Consider the following 19791-nt stretch of genomic DNA (forward strand, 5'->3'; position numbering starts at 1 on the left):
AAGAAACATGATCATTTCAATTGATGCAGAAGAAATATTTTACAAAATTCAAGTCATTCATGATTTTTTTTTAAATCTCAGAAACTAAAGAATAAAAAGGAACTCTCTTAACTTCATAAAAGGCAGCTAAAAAAACCTACTATGACCCTTAATGGTGAAAAACTAAATGATTCTACTGAAGATCAAAATGATATCAATAATAATAAGGCAATGATGTCTGCTCTCAACACTTCCATTCAAAATAGCCAGTGGATCAAGGCAAAATTAAGGTAGATTGGAAAGGAAGAAGTAAAACAATCTTTATTCACGATGGTATGAGGATAAATGTAAAAAATCCCAAAAAATCTATAAAAAGTAGGAAAATGGCCGGGCACAGTGGCTCACGCCTGTAATGCCAGCACTTTGGGAGCCTGAGGCGGATGGATCACAAGGTCAGGAGATCAAGACCATCCTGGCTAACACGGTGAAATCCCGTCTCTACTAAAAATACAAAAAAATTAGTCAACCGTGGTGGCACACGCCTGTAGTCCCAGCTACTCAGGAGTCTGAGGTAGAAAGAATTGCTTGAACCTGGGAAGTGGAGGTTACAGTGAGCCAAGATAGCGCCACTGCACTCCAGCCTGGGTGACAGAATGAGACTCCGTCTCAAAAAAAAAAAAACTAGGAAAATGAGTGTAAATAATTTAGTCAGGTTGCAGTATACAAGTTCAATATGTAAAATCAATTGTATTTCTACATACAGCAACAAATAATTGGAAAATGATATTTTTAATAATTCTTAGAGTAAAATCAATAGATAAAATGTTTAGGAATAAATATACGAAAAATGTGCAAAGCCTATACACTAAACAAAATAATGCATTAAGAAGAGCATAAACAAAGGGAGACATATAACATGTTCATGGACTAGAAAACTTAGTATTTTTATGCTATTAATTCCCCCCCCCCCAAATTAACTATAGATACAATACAATACCTACAAAATCCCAGTAGGCTTTTGTACAAATTGACAAAATAATTCTAAAATGTACACAGAAACACAAAGGTCCTGTAATAGCCCATATGCAAAAAGCACAACGGGCTGGACATGATGGCTTATGCCTGTAACTCCAGGGCTACTGAGAAATAGGAGATATATTTAGAACAAGACAGGCATTCAAAAGATATCCTTCATCTCTTGCCAAGACTGAAAACCCCAGAGATGCTACTGTAGTAATTCAAGACTGGCATGTGACTACAGAAAAAAAAGAAAGGTTAAATCCAAGAAACATTTCAAACACGATTCAAAAGAAAGAAAGAAAAAAAAAAAGGCCAAGTGCGGTGGCTCATGCCTGTAATCCCGACACTCTGGGAGGCCGAGGCAGGCGGATCATGAGGAGTTATTTCTTTCAACCTGCTGTAAGTCCTTTTGCTTAAAGTTGCAGTTTCTAAGAACTGCTCTATGATGTTAAGTGAGGACTTACTGACCATTAAGTATTTGTCTTCTAACAAATTTAGTGACCGTTAAAAAAAAAAAACTACACATAAATTGAAAGAAAATTAATGCGTTTATTTCACTCCTAAACAAGTAGTTACTAATGGGATGTGTGTGACTATTGGCCACTGTACGACTCCTCAAGCCTTAGAATCAGATTGGACAAGCCACCTTCATTTCCTGTTTCTCACTGATTTTCACAATGTGGCACTCGGGAGGCCAAAGCAGGAGGATTGCCTGTTTGAGACAAGCCTGGACAACATAGTGAGACCCTATGTCAATAAAAAATTTTAAAATGGCCAGGCACAGTGGCTCATACCTGTAATCCCAGCACTTGTAAGGCTGTGGGTGGATCACTTGAGCCCAGCCTGGGAAACATGGCAAAACCCTTTCTCTACATGAAATACAAAAATTAGCTGGGTGTGATGGCATGTGCCTATAGTCCCAACTACTCAGAAACCTGAGGTGGGAGGATCACCTGAGTCTGGGAGGTCAAGGTTACAGTGAGCCATGATGGCACCACTGCACTCCAGCCTGGGTGACAGAGTAAGACCCTGTCTCAGAAAAAAAAGAAAAGAAAAGAAGAAAAAAATTAGCCAGGTACAGTGGCACATGCCTGTAGTCAGCTATTTCAGAGGCTGAAGCAGGTGGATCACTTCAGCCCAAGAGGTCGAGGTCGAGGCTGCAGTGAACTACGATCAAGCCACTCACTCCAGCCTGGAAGATGGCAGGGAGATGCCGTCTTTAAGAAAAAAAAAAAAAGGGAGAACAAAGTTGGAGGACTTATGAAACCTGATTTCAAGACGTATTATAAAGCTACAGTAAACAAGACGGTATAGTATTGGCATAAGAATATAGATGAGGAGCTGGCAATCTTTTTTGCAAAGGGTCAAACAGTATATATTTTCACCTTTGTAGGCCACACAGTCTCTGTTGCAACTACTGAAATCTGTCTCTGCAGTTGCAGTCATAGATGATACCTACATGAATGGGCATGGCCATGTGCTAATAAAGTTTTATTTATATAAAGCCAGATTTAGCATATAGGCCTTAGTTTGCTGACCCTTGATAAAAATCAATAAAATAGAAGATAGATTCTAAAAGTAGACCCATACTTATAGAGTATTTTCAACATTTAAAATACCTCAAGATGTAGAGGAAATTCTATGGAGGAAAAGGATGGTCTTTTCAACATGATGTTTAAAAACTGGGTACTTACATATAAAATAAACTTTGACTACATATCATACCATATAAAAAACAAATAGATCATAAATCTAAAGTAAGAGAGCTAAAACTACAAACCTTTTGGAAAAAAAAATAGGAGAATACCTTCATAACCTTGATTTAGGCAAAAATTTAAGATAAGACAAACAGCATGAAGCACTAAGACAAATACTGATAAACTGGACTACCTCAAAATTCAAGGCTTTTGCTTTTCAAAAGATAATGTTGTAAAAAAAGAAAAAACAAACCACAGACTGGAAGAAAATAACACCAAAATATCTGACAAACGAATTATATCTGGGATATATAAAGAACTGTTGCAACCAAAGATGACAGACAGCTCAATTTAAAAAAACAGATTTGAATAGAAACTTCACAAAGGAATATGTACAAATGGCCTGCAAGCACTGAAAAGATGCTCAGCATCACTAGTTATCAGGGAAATTAAAACTAAAATCCACAATGAGATAACACTAATACACCCACTAGGATGACTAAAATTAAAGACTGATAAAAATACCAAGTGCTGGTGAGGATATGGAGCAGTTGGAATGCTCATACACTGCCAGTGGGAACACAAAATGGTACAGCCACTTTGTAAAACAATTCAGCCGTTTCATTAAAAACATACACTTACCATATAAGCCCACAATTCCACTCCTAGGTATCTACCCAAGAAAAATGAAAACATATGTCCACAAAAAGACTTACGTAAGAATGTTCATAGCAGCATTATTTGTAATAGCAAAATATCAGAAATAATTTAAATGTCCATCAGCTGGTAGATTAATGTCTATCAACTAATGAATGGATAAATTCTGCTTTATTCCAATTACATGAAATGCTAGAAGCCATAAAACGACAGGGACAGAAAGCAGACCAGAGGTTTTCTAGGACACGGGGTAGCAGGAGGGGACGACTGCAAATGAGCAAGAGGGAACTTTGTGCAGTAATGGAAACATTACACTGCTTGAGTGAAACGGTAGTTACAGAACTACATGCACTTGCCAAAAGTCATCAAACTCCATTTAAATGAACAGATTCTATTACATGTAAACTGCACCTTAACAGAGCTGTTAAAAAAAAAAAATCAACCAGAGGCCTTATCCAAAGGATATAAGAATGAAAAATTTAGTCTGGAAAGTTGAGCTGGTTTTGCTGCTTGTCATTTCTTGGGGGTAGAGATGAGACTGTGTCTAAGTTAACACATTTTTACCTATATAAATGATCCAAAAAATGGACTAAGTAACCTTAAAATGAAAGTCATCATCAAGAACAAAACTGGCAAACATTAAGAAAAATGCAAGTCAACTTAGGTTTGATAAGAGATGCAGGAATTAAAAGTTCTTTCTAAGCAAGTCCATATATAACATACATGTCCACATATCAACTATGCCAGGTACTGTGTAAAACTGTGAGGTTAAGATGGCATTCCTGCCTTTCAATCACTCATTATTTAACTGCAAAAATAAGACTTGTGAAATTTTAAGCAAAAAAGGAAAATACTCTTTCAAGATACCTAGCACACCATCTATTATGTAACAGGTACCGTACTAGGAACTAGAGATACGAAGAATAACTTGAAATGGATTTTGCCTGCAAAGAATTCAGTCTAATAAAAGGTACAACTCTAGATAAATAATTAGCAATTAATTGTGATAAGTGGTCTCCTACAGAGATGAAGGTAAAATGCAATGTATCAAAATGGAAACACTGTATACTAGGAAGAGACTATAGACAAGAGCCATTTGAGATGGATCCTAAGGAACTTTCACCAAGCAGATGAAGAGCATTCTAGACATAAAGTAAATAAAAAGATACAGAAGATATGAGAAATAATAACATATTTCAGGCTTGGTAAAATATGACTAGAGCAAAGGATGCATATTAAGAGCAGCAGGAGCCGGGAATGGTGGCTCATGCCTATAATCCCAGCACTTTGGGAGGGAAGATCACCTGAGCCCAGGAGTTGGAGAGCAACATGGCAAGGCAAGACCCTGTCTCAGGCAGGAGATATAGCTGAAAAGACAAGTTGGAGGTCAGATGTGTCAAATCTGTCATACAATTTACAATGGGCCTTCAGGTTTTTTAACAATAACAACATGGTAAAAATGGTCCTTGGTAAGGTTAATCTAGCAAAACAATAATGGGCATACTCAAAACCAGAAGCAAATTAGTAGGAAGGCAGCACAGCATGGTAGATTGGAATCAGGCTGACCTAGATTTGATTATCAGATCAGCACTAATAACCCTAAGGAATTTACCTTTTCTAAGCCTTACAGGGCTATTGAGAAATAGGAGATACATTTAGAACAAGAAAGGCATTCAAAAGATATCCTTCATCTCTTGCCATGACTGAAAACCCCAGAGATGCTACTGTAGTAATTCAAGACTGGTATGTGACTACAGAAAAAAAAGAAAGGTTAAATCCAATAAATATTTCAAACACGATTCAAAAGAAAGAAAAAAAAAAGGGCTGTGTGTGGTGGCTCATGCCTGTAATCCCAGCACTTCGGGAGGCTGAGGCAGGCGGATCATGAGGTCAGGAGATCAAGACCATCCTGGCTAACACAGTGAAACCTTGTCTCTACTAAAAATACAAAAAATTAGCCAGGCGTGGTGGCACACACCTGTAGTCCCAGCTACCCAGGAGGCTGTGGCAGGAGAATTGCTTGAACCCGGGAGGCAGAGGTTGCAGTGAGCCAAGATCGCGCCACTGCACTCCAGCCTGGGTGACAGAGCAAGATTCTCCGTCTCCAAAAAAAAAAAAAAAAAAAGGCACAAAAGAGTTAGAGATAATAAAATACTTATTCAAAAGTTTATGCAAATTAAAGTAGAGTTTAAATTCTTCTGTAAGCAAATAATATACTACTGAAATAGAGTCAAGGGTTTCATGAAAAGATTTATGCTGCATTGGTACAGTCAAGCAACTTTATAGAGAGTTCCAACCTAACAGGGAGTTTAATCTAATATGCCTACTCTACCATCAAAGATACAATAAATCATTTGCAAATAGGATTCAGGGTAAGAATAGGATTGGTGACAAGCAGCTTTGATTCGTCATGGGGGAAAGAGAATGCATGCACATGGACAAGATAGTTAAGGTTAGGTTCTTTAGCAAATCAGAAGACTGAACCCTCCCCTCCAAAACATAATAACTGGACTTAGAGAAGGTTCTTAAACTTGCATTCACAAAGCTCCTCAAAGGGTCCATGTTTAGATTTCAGGAGGTCCATGAACTTACATGGGCAAAAAAATTGTATCTATTCACTAACTTCTAACTAAAATTTAGGATTTTCTTCCATTAGGAATGTAGGCCAAAAAACACAATAATGGTTGTAGTACCTGTAACTTGGCCACCTACAGAAATCAAACAGATTTGTTTCATATTACATTTGTTGTAGCCATCTCAAAATAGCCTTTATATTCATCACCACTTCAAAATTACGGTCATTATCAGACATGCTGCTAAATCTTACATTTGTTTTGAATTACATTTGTTGTAGCCATCTCAAAATAGCCTTTCTATTGATCACCACTTCAAAATTATAGTCATTATTAGACATGCTATTAAATCTTATTTAACATTTAAAAGAATAAGCACATACTCTACTATCATATATATCATAATATATATCACAAATTTGTCTTAATATTTTGATAACTACAATAATGTGTTTCCTTTGTGATTCTACACATTTTGCTCTATTCATTTTAAATCATTTTCTGAAAATAGACTTTGTCAAAATATCAAAGGGTTCTAGAGATAAAAATGGTCAAGAATTCCTGGGGGACCTCTCCCTACTTAAAAAGGCATGGATAACATGAGTGTAGCTATCTTAACTGAGCAAAACAATATTAACTGCTGACTCATAATTTTCCTAAAATAGCCACCACAATTTAAGAAAGAGACTTTGTCAGAAGTAGTCATCTCTTACTGTTCCAGCTCCCAGGAACAAGTCTGTTTAGCTGGTTGCCTTTGCCAGGGTGCCTAAATACTTTTTTTCTTTGGTACCCAAAATGGCTCACAGTGACCCCGGTTTTACAAATTATTTGACAAGTTAAGGATGTTTCTGATACTCCAACTGGTAAATAGGAGAAATAACATATTCCTCTTCTCTGCCATCACGGGGATGTTCTGAGAGTAAAGGGAGCATGGAGAGTACACCATAGGACAACTAAATATGCAAATTTTACACCCTCCACCCCACCCACCAAAAAATGAAACAAATGTTGAACTCTAGTTAGATGTGCTTTTCACAGTGCTACGGGTTAGCAATTCTGAAATTATTTTCTGTGTATTCAACACTTGAGTAAATATATCAAGGAAACTCAGACCAGGTTCCTAGTCTAATTAGAAAAGGAAGTTATATGATGGAAAGAGAGAAGACTAGAATTCATGCTGTAGTTTTAGACTACAATTGAAGGTAGAATTTATGCGGTAGTTTTGGACTACAATTGGAGGTATAAGTATTTACTCATGGGTTTTTTTGTGTGTTGCTATTTTTTTAATATACAGAGAGGGAAAGAGAGGGGGAGAAACATATTTTCTAGCTCTGTCTGCCAAGGACTTTGAATCAATGAGGGTACACCTACAGCCCAGATCTTGGTTTCTAAACTACATTCACCAATAAATGGAACAGGGCTCCCTGGAGAAAAGACTGATTCCAGGCTGGGGCAGGAAAATAACAAGATGAGCCTGGAACATCATTCTGCACCAGAAAGTAATAAGTGCTCAAAGAATAATGAAAGACATATTAAGCCACAAGAGCTAGTTTGCAGGGGCTCTTATTAGTTAAATCTGATACAATCTGAGTATCAAAATGATTATAAAAATAGACTGTAATTCACTGACTAAAACAGGAATCCATGAGTCTACAATGATAAAAATCAATGAATAAATAAACAAATTGGGGAGAAGGAAAAGATAGCTCTTACAGAAAAATTATCATCAATACAGAAGGAATTATGGAGTTAGAAGATCATTAATAGATACTAAAATACCAGGTGAAAGTTTGATAAAGAACAAGATATTTACATGGTCTCAAAGTATCTCCCTACAAATTACTTATTAATTACAAAGGAAAAATATTAATTTTACATCAGTAAAACCTGGTGGACAATACCTTAACCAAATAATGAAAGCTCACCAGTACTGAGAAGGATATTTAAATTCTGTAGTATTCCTGGCAAAATTCATAACCTAAGTTTCATCATGACGAAATATTAAACCAAAATTAGTATTATATTAAATAACTGGCCCATATTTTTCAAAAATGTCAAGGTTAAGAAAGGCTATAAAGTTGTTCCAGATAAAGGGAAACTAAACACATGACAACTAAATGCAATGTATGATCATGGATTGGATCCTAGATCTGGGAGGAAAAGACTATAAACAATAAACAAAGTACTAAGGATACAATTTCAATATGTATTGTAGGTTAGATGATAATACTGTGTCAGTGTTAAACTTCCTAAATCTGTTAACTTTAACATGGCTGAAAGAACATCCTTGTACTGAGGATACAATATGCAGGGACTGTTATGTCTTCACCTCCAGTTACTGTCAAATGGTGGGGAAAGAATATAAATGAGAGTTCACTATACTATTTTTTCAACTTGAGTTTGAAATTACATAAAAATTTAAAACTACAAAAAGTTCAAGAGCCCCATATTCAAAAACAATAACCAGTTACAACATACAATGAAAGAGAAAATCCCATTTTCAAGAGGAAAAACAAAAATACTTAGGAATAAACTTTAAAAAGAAGTTTTTTAAAAGTTATTTAGAAGTTTTTTAAAAAGTTATTTCTTCTTTAAAAAGAAGAAAATTATTTAAAATTATTTAAAAGTTATTAGAAGTTTTTTAAAAAGTTATTTCTTCTTTAAAAAGAAGAAAATTATTTAAAATTCCTGAAAGACACAAAACAGATTTGAACAAAACATCCCATATTGCCTGTTCTTTATTAAAAGGTAGAAATATCACCAAGATGTTAGTTATCCCTAAGTTAATGTATATACTTAATGCAATATCAATAAAAACACCAACAATCATTTCTAGAGCTAGAAAAGTTGGTACTAAAATTGCTATGGAAAACTAACCCTTCAAGAGAAAAGCTAGAAAAACACTGAAAACAAAGAGTTATGAGAAAGGACTAACCCAACCAACTATTAAAATAGACTACAAAGTTCTTACAATTAAAACACCATGGTACTACCATATGAGTAGACAGATCAATGGAACAGTATTCAAAGTACAGAAAGAGACCCAACTGCATACGGAAATCTATTATACAATAAATGTAGTATCTCAAATCACTGACACAAAACTGGCATTTTGATGAATGGATTGAGATAACTAGACAGCAATTTAGAAGGAGATAAACTTAGATGCATTCCTTCTGTGATATCCAAGAATAATTCTAAATGGATAAGAAATTTTAATGTTAAAAAAAAAAACTGATGGTGGCTCACACTTGTAATCCCAGCACTTTGGGAGGCTGAGGCGCGTGGATCACCTGAGGTCAGGAGTTTGAGACCAGCCTGGCCAACATGGCGAAATGCTGTCTCTACTAAAAATATACAAATTAGCCAGGCGTGGTGGCGGGAGCCTGTAATCCCAGCTACTCAGGAGGCTGAAGCAAGAGAATTGCTTGAACCTGAGAGGCAGAGGTTGTAGTGAGTCGAGTTCACGCCACTGCACTGTCGCCTGGGCAACAGAGCAAGACACCACCTCAAAAAAAAAAAAAAAAAAACTGAAACTCTATCAGTATTAGAACAAAATACAAGTGAACTCCTCTATAACCTGGGTGTAGGGAATGCTTTCTGTGGAAAACTACAAATTCAAATGCAACACATCAGTAGTTTTCAAAGCTGAGCATAAATCAGAAACACTCGGAGGGTTTTTGTCAAACACATATTTTGGGGCATCACCTCCAGAGCTGCTGATTCAGCAGGACCAGAACAGGGCCCAAGAATATGCATTTTGTTGTTGTTGTTGTTGTTGTTGATACAGAGTCTCACTCTGTTGCCCAGGCTGGAGTGCAGGGGCACAATCTCGGCTCACTGCAGCCTCTGCCTCCCAGGTTCAAGCAATTCTCTCACCTCAGCCTCCCAAGTAGCTGGGCTCATGGCATGAGCCACCATGCCTGGCTAATTTTTGCATTTTTAATAGAGACGTGGTTTCACCATGTTGGCCAGGCTGGTCTCGAGTTCCTGACCTCAGGTGATCCACAAGCCTCAGCCTCCCAAAGTGCTAGGATTACAGGCGTAAGCCACAGCACCCGGCAAAGAATATGCATTTCTAGTTTCCAGATGGTGCTGACACTGCTGGTCAAGGCAGTACCACACTTTAGACTACACAAAAATAAAGAACATTTACATGGTAAAAGTAAGCATAGTGAGCATAGTCAAAAGTCAAATAAACTGAGAGAAAATCCTTACCACATATGTATCACAAATAAAGGGCTAATATCTCTAACAGGGAAAAAATATATATATAACAAGATAAGTAAAACAAACCAAAAATCAGAGAATAATGAGCCAAAGAACTCACAAAAAAGATAAGATGTTTAACCTCGCTCATAATAAAGATGCAAATTAAAACTACACTAAGATACTATTCCTAATCTATCCCATATGCAAAAATTAGAAAGCCTGATTACAATTTATATGGGAAACAGGTCCACTTCTCATACATTGCTGGTGGAAACGAAAAATAATACAAACTCTATGAAAGGGCATCTGGCAATCTCTAACAAAACTACACATGCATTTACCCTTCAAAGCAGCAATCACACTTCTAGGAATTTACCTTGAAGGTACCACCCCAACACCAGAAAACTACATGTACATAGAATCATTCATTGCAGTATTATTTGTAAAATATTAGCAACTACCTAAATGGCCAAATACAGGAAGTTGGTTGAATAAATTATGGTATGTATAATGGAGTACTACACAGCTGTTTAAAAAAAGATGGAGGATTTCTATGAACTTCATATATGGAATGATTTTCAGAATATAGTAGTGCTGAGAAAAAGCATACACAGGTTGAGCATTCCCTGATAAAAAATCCAAAATCTGAAATGTTCCAAACTGAAACTTTTTAAGCACTCACATGATGCCACAAGTAGACAATTCCATATCTGCCATGTTATTTTTTCACTGTTATTAATGGTACATAATAGTTTTTGCTATTAAGTACTTATGTGTGAATTATGTGTGAGTAAGTGTAAGAAAATGACTGCTATCAGTAGCCTGAGGACCTCACTTGTAACTGGCCTCTAAAGTGGGAGCAGTCCTGTGGGACTGAGCCTAAACCTGAGGGGTCTATGCTAACTTATGGTAGTTAGTATCAGAATTGAACTGAATTGTAGAATACCAGTTTTGGCATCAGAAAATCTTGCTGGAACAATACCACACAGACATACATAAACAAGGACAAAGAAAGGTTCTTCCTTATAGTAGAATGCCAAAGGACAAATGTGGAAAAAGTGATGAGTTGAAAAATCAGAATTTCACAACTATCACAGTAACCTTATACAACCTTGAGCTCTAACTTGCACTTAGAATGGCTCTTTTATGATGCATGGTTTTGTAACATCACTGGTCATTTGGAAAACTACTGGTTCACTGAGTTATGTGGATCTTCTAAATGCTGACAAATTTTGCTACACAATAAAAAAAATACAGTCTAAATATTACACCCATCTCATTAGAAAAGTTTGTAAACATTGGAAAGCATCAAGCTCACACTGGAAGATAACAAGTTTTTCAAAATTCTAGTTTTTGCTTGAAAGCTCAAATATTATCAATGGCAAAAAAAATACTATCAATTGTTTTTCCTTGAAATAACAGGCTCATTTCATTTCACTTTGAGAAAATATCTGTCAAATACCCAAGTCTGAATACAGAAATTGTTCTTTAAAGTAAAAATGGTTTCCATGAAAAAAGAGACTAGTTCAACTCACAACTCAAACAAACAAGCGCTTTACCTTTATTAACCATCATACTTCATTAGGCAACAAAAGAACTTTAGGGGTACTTTCCGTTTAATCACACAGAATACTAAAAAGACATGTACCCAAGGGTCAAGCGTCAATAAAATTAATATATTTTATTGTTTTAACATCTTCAGTGCAACTGGCTTTCTTTTTTCTCTACTGTGAGCACTTGGTGGTGATGAATACAATAACTACTAACACAGTTTGGTGCCACTGCCTTAATTCATAATAATACACAAGCAGTTTTCCACACTGCTTTCACACAGTGTGAATGTTAACAGTGGGGAGAAAATCAAATAATGTTGTAGTATTATTATGAAAATTGTTTCTTTGCAGGCCCCTGAAAGGGGATTGGGAACCACCAAAAGGACCACAGACCACACTTTCAGAAATGCTGCACTGTAGTATCTTTTACATTACAAATGTATTGTTCTATGTGAATGTGAGGTTTTACTGTAAGTCATTAAACAACTTCAAAAATGTTTCCTATTACAAAAGAAAACCAGATAAACATTTCATGTAATTTTTAGAAATTTCACCGTTTTCCTAAATTTGTACATTGTACTGTCACATGAACTTCAAAATGTGTCTCTTCATAAAGCTCTATTATTATTCAGTTTCATGTGATACACATTTTTTTAACTACATTGCTCAATACCTTCTCCCTGGAGAGGTTTTCCAAATGTGAAATCAGACCACTTATTTCTTTGTCTTTCTCTGCCAATTGAAGCTGAATAAAGAAAGAAATTTCATTATTTTTTTTCATTTACCTACTCCCTCCTTGCAACTTTGAGATCTGGTTTATACTGTCTTATGAAAATAATTCCTATTACTAAATCCACATATTTTCCTCAGCTAATTCTTTGACTTCTCTGAATTACTTGTCACTTATTCACCAACTTGCCTTATTCTTAAAACTATTCCTTTGGTTATATGAAATTGCATGAATTTGCAATAAATTGCTCCCACTTTAGAGGCCAGTTACAAGTGAGGTCCTCAGGCTACTGATAGCAGTCATTTTCTTACACTTATTCACACATAATTCACACATAAGTACTTAATAGCAAAAACTATTATGTACCGTTAGTAACAGTGAAAAAATAACGTGGCAGATATGGAATTGTCTACTTGTGGCATCATGTGAGTGCTTAAAAAGTTTCAGTTTGGAACATTTCAGATTTTGGATTTTTTATCAGGGAATGCTCAATCTGTGTATGCTTTTTCTCAGCACTACTATATTCTGAAAATCATTCCATATATGAAGTTCATAGAAATCCTCATCATCCCATGCCCTTTTTTGTGTGTTTTTTCTTCCCAATCCAAATATGAGTATTCTCCAAGTTTCTTCTTTGGCCTCTTCTCTCAATATTCTCTCTGAAAACTCACTTTCTTCCATACCTTCAAATATCACCCCCCTGGGAATAAATCACAAATATTAACTCATGTACCACTTTCTCTTTCCCAAGTTCCAAATCTGCCTTTTAAATTGATGGTTAATGTCCCAAGCCTACTTTCGTACTTCTGTTAACAGAATTCAATCTCAGACTACACTGTGACTAAAGCTTAGAAACTATATTGGAATACTTTTTCCTTTTCCTCTTTCTCCACTCCCCAACACTTTCAGTCTCTAAATCATTCATTCATTCAGCAATCACCCACTGGTCACCTATTACAGTTTAAGCATTAATGGATACAAATACAAATAAAATCATTCTTCAATGGCTCTTCCCTAAAAGATGTCTTTCACAGCTTTCTCTTGTAGACACGTAACCCATTCAATGGCAGGTGATCAGGGAAGGTACCCAAAAGGAGGTGGTCTTTCTCAATTCATTGTAAGAATATTCCTACCTGATTTCCTCACCTTCAAACCCTTCCCACCTCTAAATCCTCTTCAATGCTGCCAAATTATTTTCAAAAAGACTCGCTGTGATTGGGTCTCTTTTCTCCTAGAACATTCTTAACAGAACTAGAACCGAAATTCCATTTTAGGCCTTCTAAAACCTGGCTTCAAGCTATTACTCAAGCCTAAGCTACTCCGTTACAGATACTCAAGTCCTAATGATCAAGACTGCTCACAGTTCGCAGACAACGCGCTCCACTTCTGAACTCCAAATGTATCTTAATGCTCTTCCATCTACTTAGAACGCTGCTGCTTCCTTTCCCTAGCTCTGCTTCTCCTCCCCTCCAGTTTGTTCTTTCAAAGGTCTAGTTACTCCATAATGTCTTCCCCCTAAATATTTGATTGGAAACAACTCTAAGGCAATTAAACTTATCATTCATGTGGAGCTTTATCACATTTTGCCTTGTCTGGTCAGTGTTAGTCTGTGTCAAAACAGTACAAAATAGGGCACAAGGAACTAAATAAAAAGCCAAAAACATTTACCAGCTACGTAATTTTAGATATGTTGTTTGATCTCAATGCTTACTTTTAACATTAATGAAATAAAATTACCTGTTTAGCTTCCCATGGCTTATAGATGATTATTACCTAGGGTGGTGTGAAAATTTTGTGCATACTACCATTACACTTCTAGCACTCTACTAGATTATAAACTCCTTAAGCATAGCACTGTGCCTTATGTGATCACCCACATAATATCTAACATAGTACTTCATGTAAAATAGGCTTCAATAGACATTTACTAAACCATTTCCCTAGTCAATATGCAAAAAATTCTTTTCATATGAATTCATGATTCACACTTAATAAATAATTAAGGAAGGTGCCAGTTATTGAAAAGAATATCCACAAGGATCACAGAAATAATAAGCTAATGTATCTTACCTGTAATATGCTACATCTCCAGCCTCTACAAGGGAAAACTAAAATAATTCTAACTTCAAAATTAGATCATAGGTACAATTAGCTATGATATTTAAACCATTTAGAATTCCTGGTCTTCAGTAAAAAAAAAAGATGTAAATCATATCTACATACATTCCTTAAAATATACTAAATTATACTTTACTCCTTAGAAGAAATACATATTTCTACTTATTAAGTAGTTTGACAGCCTGTTTTTTTTTTTTTCTCTAACATTCTTTTTTTTTTTTTTTTGAGACGGAGTCTCACACTGGCACCCGGGCTGGAGTGCAATGGCATGATCTTGGCTCACTGCAACCTCCGCCTCTAGGGTTCAAGCGATTCTCCTGCCTCGGCCTCCTGAGTAGCTGGGATTACAGGTGCCCACCACCAAGCCTGGCTAATTTTTTGTATTTTTAGTAGAGACAGGGTTTCACTACGTTGGCCAGGCTGGTCTCAAACTCCTGACCTCGTGATCCGCCTGCCTCGGCCTCCCAAAGTGCTGGGATTACTGGCGTGAGCCATTGCACCTGACCTTCTCTAACATTCTTACAGTATCATTTATCATCTGGGCTTGTCTGTTGCCTAAGATTATATTGGCAAAAATAATTTTCATTAGTTAAGATTACATCACTTGCTTTTACAGTATTTCATTTAGGATCACAGTCACATACTTTAGTGATAAATGTTAAAACTCTAGCCAAATTTTTAAAATTACTGATGACATATTATTGTACTCCAAAAAAAGTCAAGGCCCTAAAATAATTATTTTTATTTATTAATTTTTATTTTTTAGAGACCGGTGCGGGGGTGGGTATCTCCCTATGTTGCCCAGGCTGATCTCAAACTCCTGGACTCAAGCAATCCTCCCAGATTGGCCTCCCAAAGTGCTGGGATTACAGGAGTGGGTCACCACGCCCAGCCATCCTAAAATAATTTTACATATGCATTCATGTTTGTTTCAAAATGAGCAGGAGGATAATGATCACTTTTCATCTTTAAAAATAAACACAATTAAAAGATGTAATTTTAATAGCCATCTGAATCCACAGAATTAAAGCCACAATAGCAATGCAAATGGTATCCATTTTCTCAATTCAAAGTTAATGAACAGTATTTATGTAACTAAATATATAGTACATTTTTATTTGTAGAAAAAACTATCAATTATCCATATTTAAAATGTACATTAGATTGAATAAAATTATACATAACTAATTTTCAGAAGTTTATGCCTTAAGTTTACATACAAGGAGTACCAAACTTACTTTATAATTGTCCTGTACTTCAGCTAGTTCAAGTTTTACATTTTCAGCAATTTTCACTTGTTCTTTCCATTTCAGCTCCATTTTTGCAAGTTCATCAGCATATTTATTGCATTTTGCTTTCTCATCCTAAATGAAATTAGTATAATTACCAAAAGATTTTAAATTCATGTAGAGTGAAAATCTATACTAACGTACTTAGATATGGGCTAAACGTTTATTATAACACTGTGTAACAGCATAAAAACTGGAATAATCAAATGTCTATTAATAGACAATTGAATAAATCATTTTCTATCCACACAATGAAATACTAGATATATTTTTAAATAAGGCAGATATACAAATTGACAAGAAAAAATGTTAAGATACATTAATTGAAAATAGCAAGTTGCTAAAATAGAATATATAATATAATCCATTTTGGTTTATAGGTTGTTTTACACAGTTATAATACAATATCTATATGTTTGTGTTGTATACAAAAATATAAACCAAAATATTAATAGTTCTTATCTCAGGGGATCAGAATGATAGAGGTAATTTCTGCCACCTCTACTCTTCATTTCTGGAACACTACAACATTTCACAATAAGTATACATTACTTTTGCAAAGGGAGGAAATAAAATCATGTTTATAATGCTGTTGTTTCCATGCAATGATAAACTCTAGGATTTGCTGACCAAGATAATTTTTAGGTTGACTTCTTATACATTGCTCTTCTCTACAACCCAGATTATCTTAAAGGAGGAGTTGCAAATCATGACGAAAAGGTAATTAGGCCAATTCCATTTGGAACATTTTGTTCAATGTGAACACTTAAAAATATACTTTGAGCAATTCAGTGGAGAGGAAAATCTTTTAAACAAATAATGCTAGGTCAGTTGAATATCCATACCATACATTCCATATCATACACAAAAATTAACTCAAAATGATTCACAGACCTAAATAGAAAAGCTGATTATAAAACTTCTAGAAGACAACACAGGAGAAAATCTTTATCTCCTTGGATTAGGCAAACATTCCTTAGAAGGTAAAAAGCATAAAACATAAATGAACTGATAAACTGCACTTTATCAAAATTAAAATTTTGCTTTTCTAAAAACATCATTAAGGAAATGAAAAGGCAAGCTACAGACTTGGAGAAAATATTCACCTTACATATATCAGACAAAAGACATATACAGAAAAAAAAACACAACTCAAGGTGAACAACCCTATGTTTAAACTACCAAAAAGATTTGACCACTCACACAAAAAGAGATAAAGAGCAAATAAGCATAAGAAAAGATGCTCAACATCAAGTCATTACAGAAATGCACATTAAAACCACAATGAGCTATCAGTACATACCCATTACGCTGGCTATATAAGATGGTACAAACACCTTACAAAACAGTTTGGTAATTTCTTTTTTTTTTTTTTTTTTGAGACACAGTCTCACTCTGTCACCCAGGCTGGAGTGCAGTGGTGCAGTCTTGGCTCACTGCAACCTCCACCTCCCAGGTTCAAGCGATTCTCCTGCCCCAGCCTCCCATGTAGCTGCGATTACAGGAGTGCACCACCATGCCCAGCTAATTTTTGTATTTTTAGTAGAGAAGGGGTTTCACCATATTAGCCAGGATGGTCACAAACTCCTGACCTCAAATGATGCTCCCACCTCGGCCTCCCAAAGTGCTGGGATTACAGACATGAGCCACTGCACCCAGGAGGTAATTTCTTACAGTTATTCAACTACAATATCACCCAGGCAATTCACTCCTAGATATTTACCCAAAAGAAACAAAAAAACCCATATGTCCATAAACAACTTGTAAATAAATGTTCATAAGCAGCTTTATTTGTACCAGCCGAAAAACAACCCCAACTACCCATCAAGTGGTGAATGGATAAACAAATGATACAATAAAAAAGGAATAAATATACGCAATAATATGAATAAATCTCAAATAATCATGCTGAAAGTGGGTAGAAAAAAGTACATATTACATGACTCCATTTTATAAAATTGTCTAAAAGGTAGGCTAATTGATAGCGACAGAAAGCAGGCCAATAATTTCCTGGAGATAAGGATAATGAAAGAGATGTGTTGCAAACAGGTACCAAAAAAACTGGGAGAGTGATGGCACTGTGGTGATAGTTTCACAACTGTGTATGTCAAAACTGATTCAACTGTATACTTTAGGTACGTGCAATTCATTGGATTTCAATTATACCTCAATATGATTGTTTAAAAAAAAAAAAAAAAAAAGCACCCTGAGGAAGGTTTTTGCTTGAACATTATTCTATCTTCCTTTCAATACTATTTCTATAGAAAAATCTTGAAATATTCACCCAGAATTGTTTCATCTTTAATGAAAATGTAGTTCACTCTTAAAAAAACTACCCTGAACTCAAGATAAAACTGTTCTAATCAACCCTTCCACAGGATTCTCTCAAGCAAAAAAAAAAAAAAAAAAAAAGTTCATTTTAACTTTGGTTAAAAGATTTTGCTATTTATAAGTAAAAAAATATTTTAAATAATTACTGTAAATTAAATTACAGTAACATGAAGCTAATGTGTAAATTTTATTCTATAGCTCTAAAAAATGCCCCTCCCCTCCACAATGCACACAAAAACACACACAAAAAAGCACATTTAAAAAAACAAAAATCACTTGTACAAACAACACTTTTTCCTCTCTATGCCAAATTGATATAAATGAGAAGCATTTTCCCTTTTCCTTTAAATATTCCAGTACTGAATACTACACCAAGAAGGCTGCAAAACAGAAAAGTCTGAATGAAGCTGTTTAAAATAATCAAAATGGGCCGGGCGCAGTGGCTCATACCTGTAATCCCAGCACTTTGAGAGGCCGAGGCGAGCGGATCACGAGGTCAGGAGATAGAGACCATCCTGGCTAACATGGTAAAACCCCATCTCTACTAAAAATACAGAAAATTAGCTGGGCGTGGCGGCAGGCGCCTGTAGTCTCAGCTACTTGGGAGGCTGAGGCAGGAGAATGGCGTGAACCCGGAAGGCGGAGATTGCAGTGAGCTGAGATCGCACCACTGCACCCCAGCCTGAGAGACAGAGTGAGACTCCATCTCAAAAAATAAAATAGAATAAAATAATAATAATCAAAATAAACACCGTAAGAGACAATTCATTTGGTTAACATTCCCTTTTCCGCTATGCAAGTCTAGTCACTTTAAGATGTAAAAATCTTTGCTATTATAATAGTAATTTATTTTATTTATTATTTTTTTTTAGAGACTCGCTTTGTTGCCTAGGCTGGAGTGCAGTGTGCAATCTCGGCTCACTGCAACCTCCGCCTCCCGGGTTCAAGTGATTCTCCTGCCTCAGGAGACTGTAGCTGGGACTACAGGCATGCTCCACCACAGCCTGGCTAATTTTTGTATTTTTAGTACAGACAGGGTTTCACCATGTTGGCCAGACTGGTCTCGAACTCCTGGCCTCAAGCGATCCACCCTCGTCGACCTCCCAAGGTGCTGGGATTACAGGTGTGAGCCACCGCACTTGGCCTATAATAGTAAATTTAAAAACAGCACTTCCCTTTTATGAAGTTCAAATATTTTTCATGAATCTTTATACGATGACAGATAATAATTTCTAACCTCAATTAACTATTTGCCCATTACCCAAACAAGAACATTTTATTAGGTGAAAAGAAAATAGTAACTTTAGGTCTCATGATGCTACACACATGCCTATGTGAACAGGTACACAAACGCCCACCTCATCATCCCAAAAGCCAAAGTGAAACTAAGTAACAGTATATGGAGATGGAAAAGAAACTCAAAGATACCAATCAATCAAAACAATAAAGGTAAGCTAAGTCATTAACATTTTATAAATCTCTTTCACTTACAAGGTAGTTTAGTTAACTTACCTGCAAGAGTTGTTTACATTTATTATACTTTTCTGTTTTGTCAGCAATTTCTTTGGTCATTTCACAGACTTGCCCCTTTGTTACTATGTCAAAATCTGCCTCTGCTGTAGAAAGGCAGAA

The 19791-nt window shown here is 35.7% G+C and overlaps 1 protein-coding gene across 25 annotated transcripts in view; it reads right to left on the reverse strand.

The window, feature by feature from the left end:
• Positions 1-19791, reverse strand: part of TAX1BP1 (Tax1 binding protein 1) — a 91625-nt gene that overhangs the window by 13880 nt on the left and 57954 nt on the right. For 14 of the 25 annotated variants that reach the window (XM_054495740.2, XM_054495746.2, XM_054495725.2 and 11 more), the window contains exons 12-13: positions 19672-19775; positions 15778-15903 (exon numbers count right to left, since the gene is read on the reverse strand). In XM_054495740.2, coding sequence (XP_054351715.1) covers positions 15778-15903; positions 19672-19775 — 230 coding nt within the window. Of the gene's footprint in view, positions 1-12364; positions 12437-15777; positions 15904-19671; positions 19776-19791 lie in introns of all 25 variants that reach the window. The other 11 variants (XM_054495730.2, XM_054495718.2, XM_054495720.2 and 8 more) reach the window with 1 other exon arrangement.

Source organism: Pongo pygmaeus, chromosome 6 (assembly GCF_028885625.2).
Source record: "Pongo pygmaeus isolate AG05252 chromosome 6, NHGRI_mPonPyg2-v2.0_pri, whole genome shotgun sequence".
Taxonomy (NCBI): domain Eukaryota; kingdom Metazoa; phylum Chordata; class Mammalia; order Primates; family Hominidae; genus Pongo; species Pongo pygmaeus.